Source organism: Anopheles darlingi, chromosome 3, assembly GCF_943734745.1.
Source record: "Anopheles darlingi chromosome 3, idAnoDarlMG_H_01, whole genome shotgun sequence".
NCBI lineage: Eukaryota > Metazoa > Arthropoda > Insecta > Diptera > Culicidae > Anopheles > Anopheles darlingi.
In genome coordinates, this window is record NC_064875.1 from 3,615,971 (window position 1) to 3,630,000 (window position 14,030).

Here is a 14,030-nt window from a genome sequence, read left to right on the forward strand (position 1 = left end):
CAAATCCTATCACCAAAGATCCTGAGTAGCCACCGTAGCCAACCTGTTCCCAAATAAAGTTCCCCAAAAACATGCATTTGGCGAGTAACACCGCGACACACCTGGAGAGTGTGCCACATACAAACTCAACCCCATCATTACACCTCCGGCCCCCACCATGTAATCTCGCCCTCGCGTGAAGCTGATTTATCTCACTTCTTATATCACGCCATCACCAGAGACCAAAGCTGTCGAAGGCCTGTCCTCACGCAACAGTTGTGTGGTCGGCTTTGTGTACTGCGATTGTTTAATTTGTGCTGCGACAGGCGACTCCCGGCATACTTCCAGCAGCGAACGTGAAGAATCGTTCACCATAGGTCATTCAGATGGGGATTCAAGCTGTGATCTATTCCTGTGCTACATACCGTACCGATCCATTAATTAAATTTCGTGCGAAACATTAGCGTTTTTGTGATGCGTATGCGTCGAATTACACAATTAGCGAAGCGTGTGCCGGTGGCCCTGTGTCCGCCCGAGTGGCTGGAGATGAAAATTGATTTCATTTTGATTGGACGACCTCTTCCTCGTCGTCCGTTCGGTTCGTTCGTTCCGATTCGCTTGGTCGTTTGTGCCGCTCGCTCGCTCGCTCTGGGAAAGCTTTGCCAAAATAAAATCGGAAAATGAAGAAGCATTGGCCACTCGCGAGCTTTCACTCCTGCTATTGCACGGTGTACCCGCTTCACCCTGACCCTGGCTTTCCACGTACGGTGACGAGAGCGTGCGGATGCCACGGATATTCCAAGGATGTTTACGAACCACCAATTTCACCCTGCGACCACCACCACCAATGCAAGGTTCTGCAGCTTGGTGACAATCACCTCGTGACCGGTGCAGCATCGCCGGCTCTCCCAGGGTAATGTGTCCGAGATCCATTATCTTCATCTCCGCCCACAAGGCGTGTCCGTATCGATCGGATCCATGATAGGGAACTGGATGGTGGACACGGTTTGTTGTTGTAATTGAGTTGTCAGAAAGATTCACTGGAGATGGCATCAAGTCCTGAAACTAACCGAACCGAAGTCCAACTGTAACCGTTACACAATGCAGTTTGTTAAAGCATTTGTGGCTGATTATGCTGCATCCGACCGCCGACAAAATCCGCCCCGAAAGTGTTGGCGAAGGCGAAGTGAAGCATGACAAGCGGACGAAGCAGACTCGGCGGTAGCAGTGCGTCGATCAGTCCCCCGTCGCAGAGGAGTGGCTGGTGAAGGGGTCAAAGATTGTGATCGATACGCACAACCATCCAACTGTGAACCGAATAATCCGGCGTGAAAACCCCGCGTGATCGCGCCTGACTCGCACCGACCCCGAACACCAGCAAGCTCCTCCAGCGTAGTAGCAGGTCATCGAGAGCAAACGATGGCACATGGCAAATAGGCACAAAACCACTGACCGTCACAGCTGGCGAACCGTACGGGCCGCCGGAGGATGGCGAGTGAAAGGCCAGAGCCAGAGACACACATGTGCCGGGCTGAAGTGAAGGACGGAAGGAGGGACTCTCTCGTGGTCTCGTCTTATGCGTCTTCGGTGACCGACAGTAGGACAGCATATCGAGCATATTTTGGACCTTTTATGCTTTGAGTTTAGAGCAGATTCTGGTCATTTTAATCCAACATTTTGATCGAACTTCCACTCGAATGATGTTGGTAAATGCTGACCCAAAAAGCGCATGCGAATTTCGAATGCCGCTAGTACGTGTGTACGGTGGCCAAGATGATCGTGCCCGCGCGTGTTTCTCTGTGTGTGTGTGTGCCACAAGTGAAAGAAATTCGAAAAATTGTGGAAAAAAGAAAGGAAAACTTATGCGGACTCCGGCAGTCCGATGATCTAATACGACATGCCGCTACGATGCTGCGCAGCTCCCCCCCCCCCCCCGCCTCCCTTTCCACCCACATACACCCACTGGACGTGACAGACGTGGTTTGTCGAAATTCGAGCATCGTTTTTCGGGCCAAACGATGGCGGGATAGTTGAGTCCCCCGGACCCCGCCGGCGAGCGTGTGCCAATTTCATCTTCTTTTCGCTGCCGCGCGCCGCCAGTGATCGATCGGTACCGCGTTAGTGGAAAAGTGGTTTCGGTTTGGTGAAGCGCCCCATTGGGAACCATCACTCGGCAAATGCGTCGTTTGTGCAAACGGTAGGCCAGCATAAGCTCCCGGGCATGGAGTGCAGATGCGGTTGTTTGGGAGAGCAGCAATATGTAAATAATATTCCGGAGAGAAGTTAATTGATGGGTTTGACATTTGCTCAAGGATGAGTTTACTGAATAGCATGATATGTTGTGTATTTTAGAATATTGCATAAATATCTGTTCGCACAACTTTAAAGCATAGTTTCGATTACGCTGAATACTCTATTTCTCTTCTATTCCTTTTTGGAATGAAAATGTACAACATCTAAAGATAATCGATTTACGGAGTAAATGCTAGTGAGAGTGCCAACGGCAGAGATCTTAGCACCCATAGAGAAGATTTAACAAAAACAATGTAACCCCAAAGTCCAATAAATGCTCTTACAAAAATATTGTTTTACTATTTAGGTCGCTTTCAACCCCTCCAAAAACGGAAGTAACGGAATGTCATGTGCTTGAACATCTGAATCGGATTACGCCGTTGAATGTATTCATCGCCTCCATTATCATCATACGGCTCGAGGTGTGAAACGGCACCTACGGCACATGCGGTCTGCTTCCCTTGGGACAAACACCCAAAATGGACGGATCGCGTGCCAGGCGGTGATGTCGAAACGATCCCCACATGATCGTACCATTTACAGCCCGCTCAAAGAATTGCGTTCAAGTAAAATAAAACATTAGGCACAAAGATGAGTAAATAATGGCAAACGATCATTGCTTCAATCGTTCGTTCGTTCGTTCGTTCGTTCGTTAGCTTCGTTTATGACCACCGGTATCGACCCGACCCAGGGGATGGTGGCGGATTTTTGGCCAATTGAATGTTTCGCAAAAGCGATACGCAACGGTCAGCTTTGATCGGTCAGCTCAAAGGCGGCTCCAAAAAAATTTTCATTTCGCGATGGTCCATCGCATGGCCCCCGGAACGGCCCCCGAAGTCCCGGTCGCGGAACCATAAAACCCATGGCGAAAGCCACCGCTTTCCACTGTGCGACCGACCGGACGTGGGGGTCTCGTAAAATGGCCACTCGCCGCACGGGGAAAGCCACCGTGTGCCAGGCCACGGAGCGGTTGCGTGGACCGTACGATATCGAATTTTGATCGGGTCAGCCAACACCTGCAGGCTGATGACGACACGATGATCCTGAATGATCTGCATGAAGTTGTCACCGCAGCTACCGCCATGCCGGAGTCCGAGCCGGTTTGCCGGGCAGCATGAGCGACGGAATTCGGAGTTTTTATCGCTTCCGACTATGGCCTGTGCCGTTGTGTACAATGTTGCGCAAAGACCGTGTACGCGCCGGTACGGTGGATAGTGGAAATTGTTACGACCATTTGCTCTACCCCTTGTTTTGCATCATCATCATCATCATCAGGCGGTGTATGTTGTTTTCTTTGCGTCGGGTATGTGGAAGCTGACAAGGAAGGTGTTGAACGAGGGAAAAAGTCTTCCCGGTGGAGGTGACGGATGTATTTCTGAACTACATTGATCAACAACAAGCACAACAGGGACTTTGACATCAAAGGGACAAAAGCTGTCGGTGTACAACGCAATGGTGAGCCTTGTAGTTCTTCTGTTTATCTCTCAACGCCACCTACTGAAAGGAACATGAATACTATCTGTATAAATGATAGGAATCAATATAGCTACTTTTGAATACAATAGTCAAATTTCAATAAAACTACTTAAAGAATAGACTGCTTACTGGCTTTAGAATATACATAGACTAGAAGACTGCAACAGAAGACAGAAGACAATCTCACCAGCAAGACACCAACAGATTTGTTTACTTCTGCTCATTTCTCGTCGGTCGACAATTGCAGCTAACCATTGCCAATACGCGAATGACAAGTAATTGCAGCAATTAGTACCTCCCAAAAAATGAACCAAAAGGTAAACGAAACCGTTCTCGTTCTTTCGCCTTTCCACTTTGTGCTGCTTGCGCTGCTGCTTACTGACGCCTTTCAGCAAAGTGCCAGACATCCTTTAAGCCACCTGGCGCCCTTTTTTACAATGTGGCAACGAGTCACTTAACGCATTCGACGCGAAATTGACCGAGCTACTGCTGCTGCTGGTACTGCTGCTGCTCTCGAAAGGGAGTGTACTCAACGGTGTCAACCGAGAGTGATCGCGGGCGCGCGCGCGCGTTCAGCTCATCCGTAACTGGATCGTTGCGAAAATGCGTTTTATGCGTCAGAAGAGAGGATGTGTAGAGGTGGGGTAAGGGGGTGCAATTTTACCTCCCTCGAAACGTTGGCGTTGCCACACCGAACACACCGTTTCGCCGCTATGCTCTCCGCCTATGCGGCGGGAGCCTCATCGCTTAGCCAGATCCGTCGGATCAGCCATCTTACGCGACCGCGAGCCATCTGAGCGGGCATGATGAGGATTTTTGGGGCGTCTTTTTCGTGTAGATTAGGTTAGTTAAGGGTACTGTACCGTAACGTGATGTGTTGTTGCTACGTTGTTTTGCCCAGTGTCAGCGAGGCGGTTGATCCTCAGCCCCGGCTATCCGTCGATCTAAGACGGTAAACACATTTTGATGGGCAGCATCAGGGGTGTACATTGTTTCGACAAGCTAATTAGACAGTTTAACAAGTGATCGCTGGGCGCTAACGACTGGAAATTTAGATCTTTTCATTCAAAATTACGTCGATGTTGAGGTTATTCCGTGATTGAATGAATAGTTGAATGACGCGATTTGATCTTTAGTCTCGATCTTAAGGTTAAGTTAAGCTTGTAGTTCATCTTCAAGGAATGTCACAGACTCTGGCCGTTCTGTCAAATCACCTAAAAACCATTCAGTGATCGCTTATTGTTTTATGCTCGCTGCGTTAAATCTGATAGTCCACCATCAAATGGAGTCAAGTCGAGAGACATCATTAACTGACCGGACAGCTGCTTCAGCATTCTGTCATCGCTGAAGGACTGTTCCCAGACTGTGCCGCAAGCTACTAAGCATCGACAGGACCACCGCTCGCAACCGGCACGAGGGTGTAAAAGTGAGCGGCAACCGATGGTTGCCCGAAAACAAAAAAAGAACAAACCGTCAAAAAAGCCACCGAACATTATCCGCAATATCTATTTAGACGAGAGGAGGGGGGAGCACCTTCCGTTGCACGTGGGCTTTGCGATCTTGGGCAGCTGGCCGTGCGCCGTGGATTCGGTAATCGATCGCCGCCAAAAATCGTGGAATGACCAACGTGGTCTAACAGGATGCATCTGGTAGAGTCGAGAGGCGTTTTACTGCACCACGATCTCCGGTTATCTCACGACGATGACGACGACCTTAACCCTCGCGGAGTCGTTACGTCGGTGGCTGCCAATTTGCACCTTTCATCACGATCCCCAGGGGTTATATGGAGTGAGCTCTGGACCGCACCAAATCTCACGATCAGGAAACGGACTGGGATATAAACAGATGCCACCTGGTCCGACGGGCGCAGGTGGCTTATCTACTCTGCTTGGAGTAGTCCCCGCACCCATAAAAGTCCGCCAGTATTTCAGTGAACGCCCGGCCACGGACTACGGACCACGGACTAGAGTTTTACGATCCCATTCCATTAATCTGCCTGCAGCTTGGTTGTCTGGCCGTTTTTGGAGTAACGGTGGTATCGCTGTGTATGTGCACTACGCGACCGTTTGGAGCCACCTGGCGCAAGGTCGCGGTCGTCATACTCAAGGTACGCTCCCGTGGCCACTGCTCTATCTTTATTAATCATCGTTCTTTGCTCCGACAAAACGGGCGGTGGCATGTTTGACCATGATCGCTGGGCGAATACACTCGCGTCCAATTCGCGTTTCGTTCGTTCACGCGAACGCGAACTTCCAGCTTCCGGAGCGGACAAACTTGAACTTGACGTTTCGACCCCGCAAACGGCTGCGAGTTGTCAACGCACACGGCTATGGGTGTCGAAGTCTGTCATCAATTGATTAATTGTGGCTTCAACCATCGGTTGGGCGTCACCCTTCCCTTCCTTGTGGCTGATGATTTGGAAATTTCCCACCCAGCGTGCACCTCTTTTTCGATGCTATCGGTGGTATACTATCTGGAGTCAGCAGGTCGTTAGCCAGCGCACCGACACTAATGATCACGTGCTATTGTGCTTGGAGTGCGCTGGGATCCGATGGAATCGTACTGCTAACGATCTGCCCTAGCATCGACAATCGGCGATCGAGAGTGATGGTGATTAACGGTCAGGGAAGGGCTGCAGCTAGCGGAGAAATCGATCATTCTCGGTCGACAGGGGGGAAGGTCCCTTCGCGAGGTAAGGTCGTATTGAAATCGAATCCGTGGCGACATTGGTGGTTTGTTATTTTCATGCATTTTTGAGCGAGAATTTTAATTAGATTAAATTCACAGAAACACCACATTGGTCGTAGGATAAATAACAATACCTATACTTTAAAGCAGATTAATGCCGAGCGTAAAGTATGAATAGAGATCTGATTGATTGATTTGACATTGAAGACCGGTGTAGCTACATAGCGTTCTAAATATTGTTTATCTTATAAAGTGGAGCCAAATGTTGTAAAATTTGTCTTTCTACTTTCTTTTATATCGTATGACGACCAACTCTAGATGTTAGATATTATAATTTATCCTAAATTGGTAGTTTGCAATGCGTACTGTTTAATAAGATAACAGGTTCTGTATACTAATAATCGATATAGCTATTTATTGAACGATAATCAAAGGTAAATGCAATGTTTGATTGCTGAACTAAAATACCATTACTTCTGTTTAGGAATAAGTTCTCCAAAAGTGTAGAAATTGCTAAAAAAATTTATCACCATGCCAGGAAGTTGAATGAAATTTGTATTCTTAAAGCTCTCATTACAAATCGATTATTCTTGCTGCATGCTGCTGCCGCCAGTTGAAATGGTAAAACCTATCATTAATAGACCACCACAGATCTCGGTCTAATAATCCCTTAGGTCTGCAAGCATTGCGAATGTCGATTCAACAAAAAAAATCAACATAGCCACGCCATCGAATGCGCACATCGGACATCTCAAGGACGACCATACCCGCCCCAACAACAGTACGATCAGTAGTGCAGAAAAATAAAATTCCTTCGTTCGAACTACAGCTCGTTAGATCCTCCAAACAAACCATATCTGTCAGCATAACTCGATCAATGCTACCACAATACATAGTGCTCTTTCACCTTCGTCAACGAGCCTGCAAACGGTAACTGAACAGATGGTACGGAATACATTGCACGTTCCGCGATCATCTCCGGCCAACAGTCACAACAACCCCCCTCTCGCCTGGAGGGATAATCCGACTTCTTGTGTCACTCATTTCACTCGATCATTTTTGTCAAACCATCACTAAGCTTGAGGCGAGCAAATTCCGTTGAATCACCTCAACGCCTCACAGCATCTTATGTTGCAGCGTGGACCAATGGTTAACCCTGTGCTCATGGTGCCCGCGGCTCATCATAAAATGCGCATCGAAAGGAGGAAATTATACTCAGCATTAACTAATTGCTTGATTACGCGAGTGGTCTGTGTCAGGCGCAGCAACGGAATGTATGACCGTACACACACACACAGACACAAACGAGCCAAAATTCGCAGATTGAAAGCGAAAAATGATTTATTTATCAGTCGTGGCCCCAACCAGCGCACCCCTTCGACCGCGGTTTCGGCTTAACGTGTTGAATTAATGAACGCTTCCGATTTATGAGCAGCACCGATCTTTATGGATACTGGCGATCTTCTTGCTGCTACGGCACGAGCCGCCATCCTCATATAACTGTCCGTTCGTCCGTCCGTTCGTCGTGGATAACACCGGGATTGGATTGGAAGCGGCTTAGGCGGATGTTGTTGATGATGAGCCGAACGGAGCTCGTTCGCGATCGTGAAAGCCTAACTAGAGGCCAGGCGAGAAAGCCAGGCGGAATCCAAAAGTAGTGAAACAACGGCCAACCGATCGATACCATCGGTTGCTAAGTGGCCGGCTTGCTCGACCATTAATAAGCTCATGCCCGATCGATCGATCGATCGATTACTGGATGATGCTGTAAAGATGGGCTCGGCGTTCAGCACTGAGCACCAGCAGAAGTCACGGTTCGCAGTAGATGATTCTCTTAGCATAGGTGGATGGCAAGTTTGGGGTCGAAGGGTACCGCACGCACACTGTAAGGGCATTGCGTAAGGGAACGCCAAACGGCGCACGGTGACGCCACCGGTGAACCACTTTGCAGCTGCTACTGCTGCTGGTGAAATGGTGTCACACACAAATTGCCACCAAAGGTTCTGCATCGATGGTACGGGCGGAACGAACACGGACAGTGGTGGTGCAAGCGTGACATCCCAACCAGCCAGCCAGCCAGCCAGCAACCTACCAGCCACATAATTATTCTACCAACAGACTGCGGGGTGAAAATTGGGGACATGTGAAGTGTAAAACCAAGCCAGGAGCATGGTTTGCGAAGCAACCACACTGGCACGATTGTCCAAATTGTAGTTTTATGAGGAAAGGAAAAGGTAGATTAACTTTCAATTAAATTGCAATTTCATTTAATGTTAGCGAATAAGGTGTTGAGAAAATGTAGCAGAGAATGCAGTTTGCGTGATGTGTTTATTTTATGGTCAATCAAAGAGATTAATTTTTAGATAAATGAAGATCACGTCGATCTAATGATAGAGAAAAAGGAAAAATGAAAAGAAACTGTAGGGTTTTCACTCTATAGGTTACAATCAAGAAATTTTTAGTTGAAAGTTCATCGAAGTAACGTTAGAATTGCATTGCAGAAGGTGTTAGGCATCTTAAGAGACATTAATTTTTGTTTAAATAAACAATAAGTAGCATCTCACAGCATTTAAAATACAGATTAAGTGATACGCTACTAATAAATGATAGATCAATACACGAATAAAACCTGATCTCTTCCGCATATTTGCAACTAAAGGAACCTATTTTCGAATGAGAAATCCTACTTTGTTCTCTTCGTGGCCCTTCTAATTTACTTCGCAATTAGCAGCCCGAAAAAAGGGACAATCATGGCCCATTTACGACATCCGCAACCATCGCAGCTCGCATGTTCAAGCGTGGCTCTACCATGAAATCTAGGATTAAATGATTCTTGCAAAAGCTTCGTAGCTTGCAGAAAAATAGAACCAAAACGACAATCCACCCTAAACCACATTCGCATCCGTGCGGTACGAACCATTTTTTTGCGGAAGGCAACTTTTCAAATGGATCAAACTGCTTGGCAAATAGTGTAATATCCAATCTAATTCCAAGCCAACCGGAGCACCGGGCAAGACAAATGGGGACGGGGATGTATGATTGAGTCTCAGCCGAGTGCAATGCTCGCTACCACCGTTGCCAGCTACGGGCTTTTGGTGTTGCCGCAACGGCAACTTCTTGACAACAACATTCTTGACGTCGAAACCACGCCGAACGCCGGACGGAGAGAACATGCGGAATGGCGTGGCTGGGATGGTTGGCTACACCATTCTTTACCCTTCTGCACCTGGGCCTCGACGACGGTTGGTCGTTGGTCGAGGGTAGAAATAAAAAAGAAAACCAATTTCTCACCAACGCCCAGCGCGGAACCGAACTGCCAGAAGCCAGAAACGGTCGGAGAGGCTGCTAGTTCCGTGTGGAAATCCGTGCATGGCCCGCGGCTGCTAGTGAACCAATTCACATTAGCAAACCTGCGCCTGCCAGCGTTGGTCTCGTGGTGTAGCCGGTTACGTTGCTCAAACAATCTTTAGCTTGTACTTGTTTGGGTTATTGTTTGTTCTATCTGCTGCTGTTTCGTGAAGGAAAATTGCTTTGATTTGTTCATAACCATGCGTGAGAGCATTCCTTTCACGTGATTTAATTTTCCCGAAAAAAGTCAAACGTTTTTTCTGCTTTTCTTATTTTGCTGCCATTCCATTTTTCCGTTTACTTTTACTGTTTAAAAATGCCCACCAGACCACAACACCATCAACACCTTGCACGCATAATTAATAAAAAATGCTTTTCATTCGGCTTTCCATTCCTTCCTGCCAGCCAGCTAGGCAGGATGAAAGACGGCCTTCATACGCGACTAATTGCGATGCGCGACGGTGATAAGACAGGTCGCACCACCTAATTGGGATAACAGTAAGTGCGAACCACCGAAACGAGGCACCTTCGCCCAAAAACCAGCAATTCGTTTGTTCAGCCAGATGGCACTTTTCTACACTAAGCTCTATCCGAAATTTAACATAGTTACTGTTTTGCATTAGAAATAGCTTTGGGGATGGTTGGTGATTTAAAATCAATTTTATTCATTGGTTAGGCCGCTGGGATTTCACTGGTTTGGTTTGGAATCAGGGTTTTCTGTTTTCATATGTAGTGAGCTTTTGTGCTAAACGGTTTTCGGTTTGAACATTTGCAACCTGATGCATCCGGTGGAGCAATTTGCTTTTATAAATGGACGTATACATGTGGTAACGTATTGGTAACATTATATTAAAGTAATGTTATTAAATCTTGTTTGCAAGAGATGCAGAGAAACATGGAATGTCATGGACAAGATAGATTTGTGTCCAATTAAAAGATAATTTGTAAAACAATCCATCCACATTTCATGAAGAGCAAGCAATGATTACTTCAAGCAAGGGGAAAAAACACTTAATACGGGTTATTTGAAACTTAATGATGTACACAAGTGTTCTTACAGGAGTATCATTCCCACGAACAGGGTAGATTGAATATTCAACCGATGTTTTGCTCCCATTAGAAGACATCCATCGAAACGAGCTTACCCACCGGGTCGCGCTTTTTTTTAGCAGCGAATCAATCCGCAACACTCCGATCAAACCACCAGGCGAGGTCGTGGGCTTTTTTCGAGTTACTCGACGTGGTCGGCATCGTCAGAACCATTCTCTTCCGAGACCGCTCCGACTTCCATTAAGCGAAACCGGTGAACGCATAAGACAACCGAGCAGGCGGGGTACGTATCAAGCCAATACCCTCCGAAAAGCATAACGAGCCCCGGGGCAACTCGTCGTAAGCGCGCAGGGCAATGTCAGTGTCAAAGTACTACTACGTGGTGCAGCGAGACAGACAGACAGGGAGAGAGCGAGAGACCGAGCGAGCGAGAGAGAGAGAGAGAGAGAGAGAGGGTAAAGTGATCACAAAAATGACCTTGAGGTGCGTTTTTGATGGACGCCCTCGTTCGCGCCAGGGCACGGCAGGGTGCTCGTACCCCATACCGAGCGCACGCATCTGGCTTCACCGAATGGCTTCAGGCGGACACGATCCACCAGCACAGCCCGTGGTGCCGTGGCTCGGGACATGTACCGGGGGTTGGTTCATGCTGCGATTATGGGTGATGGCGGCTTATCATACGTCGATCGATCGGAATGTGTCACAAACGTTTAGATTAACCCATTTCTGGTCAATCAAATGCCGGCATTGAAAAAGTGGCCACCCATACTTGCCAGAGTTTTCATGGGCCGGGACTGGAACGAGGTGCTAACAACAGCCCAATTTTCCTTAAACGTTTCGGAGGGGAGGGGTTCCCTAACACATGAATCGATGAATTTGAGAAAACCTTCCGCCTCAATTTTTGGGCCATCATCATCATCATCATCGCTTCAAGTTCAACCATGTTTCGCTACAGTATGCGTATGCTGGCGTGGTCTAGCAGGTTGTGGCGTTGTTATGGTTTTCGAATCGTGATGACAAAATTACGCGCCTCAGGGCTACCGGTGAAAGGATCGAGGTACGATCGTGAAGGCGAGTACAGGTGTTTGACGAGACACGAAATGGTTCCTTGAAGGTAAATTCTCGTGGATTGAATTGAATACGCCCGAAACAAAGCTGAACGAGGAAAAGACTCGCAGCTACTCAGCTACATCAAGGCATGATGAAACAAGAATGTTCAGCTCGGTATCATGTCCATCGTCTAGTCATTACGAGATTGCGTGACAATGTTATGATTCGGCAGAATTATTTTACTACATGGCTCAACCAGACTTCAAGCGGCCAGGCATAATTTCCCACGTTAAAGACCGTGCACGTAAGCTTTTGTAGATATCATTATTGCTTATCATTAGCAGCATTTTGTCATACGATGTGGAACACGAGTGCGAGTGATTATATTTGAATTCCATCTCCGGTTAGTACCTTGTCCTCTTCGTATTCATAACGTTCGACGGTGAGGCGATACGGTTTAAAGTTCACAACAGCTCTTCGAAATCATCTGCTCGCTAGCTGGATCTACCATGATAAGCAACTATCGCCATAAGCAATTGAATGATAAGCAAGCAAAATTGGCTGCAATGGAGACTCTTGCTGGAGTAACTTAGACTTTGGACTAAAGAATAAAAATTAATGTTAATGTAATGTTTGTTACTGCAAAATCAAATACAAACTTAGAGTACAGTTGCATATATGCAGTCGTAGCATCCGTAGCACACGAGTCATGGATCGTGTGCAGTTTAGGAGGAAAGAGAATTAAATGCAGCACCAGTGGCTATTTTGGGGCTTATCACTGCATTGTTTGTGGAATATACTCGAGGCTCTCTTTGATTGTGGTTTCTTGCAGAGTGATTTACCATAAGATAAGGAAATCATTGCCAAACCCGATTGCACATTTAAACGACGAACTAATCCCCCAGCTCGCGTGTGCTGATAAGACTGATAGTACACCCGGGGTTCTTTCGTGTCATTTTACAGGTATAACACGACACCTAACAACCTTGTTACAATCTAATCAGCTACAAGGTACAACTTCTCTCAGTGCTGACGAGAAATGTCGAACAAGCGATCGCTCACTCGCGCGCCGAACCTCAATCACAATCACGTCTAATGATGAGTCAACAATTGAAACGGATTGATCTCATCTTCTCGGGAATGCGCTCTCTCGATGCTCGCGGAATCACTTGCAGTGGGATGTGGATGTGGGTTCACAAACACAAATTTCTTCTCAAGCCCTTTCCACGCTCGGCATGCGTGATGAGCTACTAGGCGGCGCCATGGATCAGCTGCAAGGCAACTATAGGAGACCAATACAGGCGTAAGGCAACGCAGCTCATTATCGGGAGCTATCGCGTTATCGGCCACGACAACGACGCGCAGAAGCGGACACTAAAGGGTAGGTGACATCCACAAGCGTAATCAGTCCGCGTTTCACAGTCGGTGCAGTCACTACAGCGCCATGATGGGCACCGATGGGGTAAGAAAGAACCTGTTTTGCATTTTAATGCTTCTGCTTTGTGGTTTCAACGGCTTTGGCCATTGGGTAAAGGTATGTATTGCGTCTTGGAGATATTTCTAGTAGGGTAATGTGGATTCCGTTGTTATTCGTAGGCAGCATCCAGTCCATCAGATCCACATTATTGGGCTGGTGTGGTCGAATTTAGTTCGGCACCGACGAACGAAACCGCGGAAGCCAGCACAGCCCGCCGGTTAGCCGAGTATTTGTCGATCATCGCATCCAGCGCAGCTATCGATACCGATGTGCTGGTGTTTCCCGAGAGCACACTGAACAGCCACGCAACAGCCTCGTTCGTACCGAATCCGGCCGATAAGATTGCTCCGTGCAACAACCTACAGTACGAGCCGGTCGTTCGTGATGTGTCGTGTGCGGCGCGCAATGCGAAGAAGTACGTGCTGATCAACTTGACCGAGAAGGCCCGCTGTCCGGAGGGCTCCGATACGCGACCCTGTGCACCCAATGGCCTGTATCACTTCAACACCAATGTGGCGTTTGATCGGAACGGTATCGTGGTGTCGCGCTACCGGAAGTTCAATCTGTTTGGTGAGGCAGGCACCAACACTACCGTCTATCCGGAGATCGTTAGCTTCGAAACAGATTTTGGTGTACGGTTTGGTCACTTTATCTGCTTCGATTTGATGTT

General features: G+C 47.6%; 1 protein-coding gene across 1 annotated transcript in view; it reads left to right on the forward strand.

Moving 5' to 3' along the window:
• Positions 1 to 13,104: 13,104 nt before the first annotated feature.
• LOC125954188 (vanin-like protein 1) overlaps positions 13,105 to 14,030 on the forward strand; it is a 2,322-nt gene continuing 1,396 nt past the window's right edge. Inside the window, exons 1-2 of the mRNA XM_049684279.1 lie at positions 13,105 to 13,417; positions 13,480 to 14,030. The exon at positions 13,480 to 14,030 is cut by the window's right edge and continues 240 nt beyond it. Coding sequence (XP_049540236.1) covers positions 13,328 to 13,417; positions 13,480 to 14,030 — 641 coding nt within the window. The 5' untranslated portion in view covers positions 13,105 to 13,327. The remainder of the gene's footprint in view (positions 13,418 to 13,479) is intronic.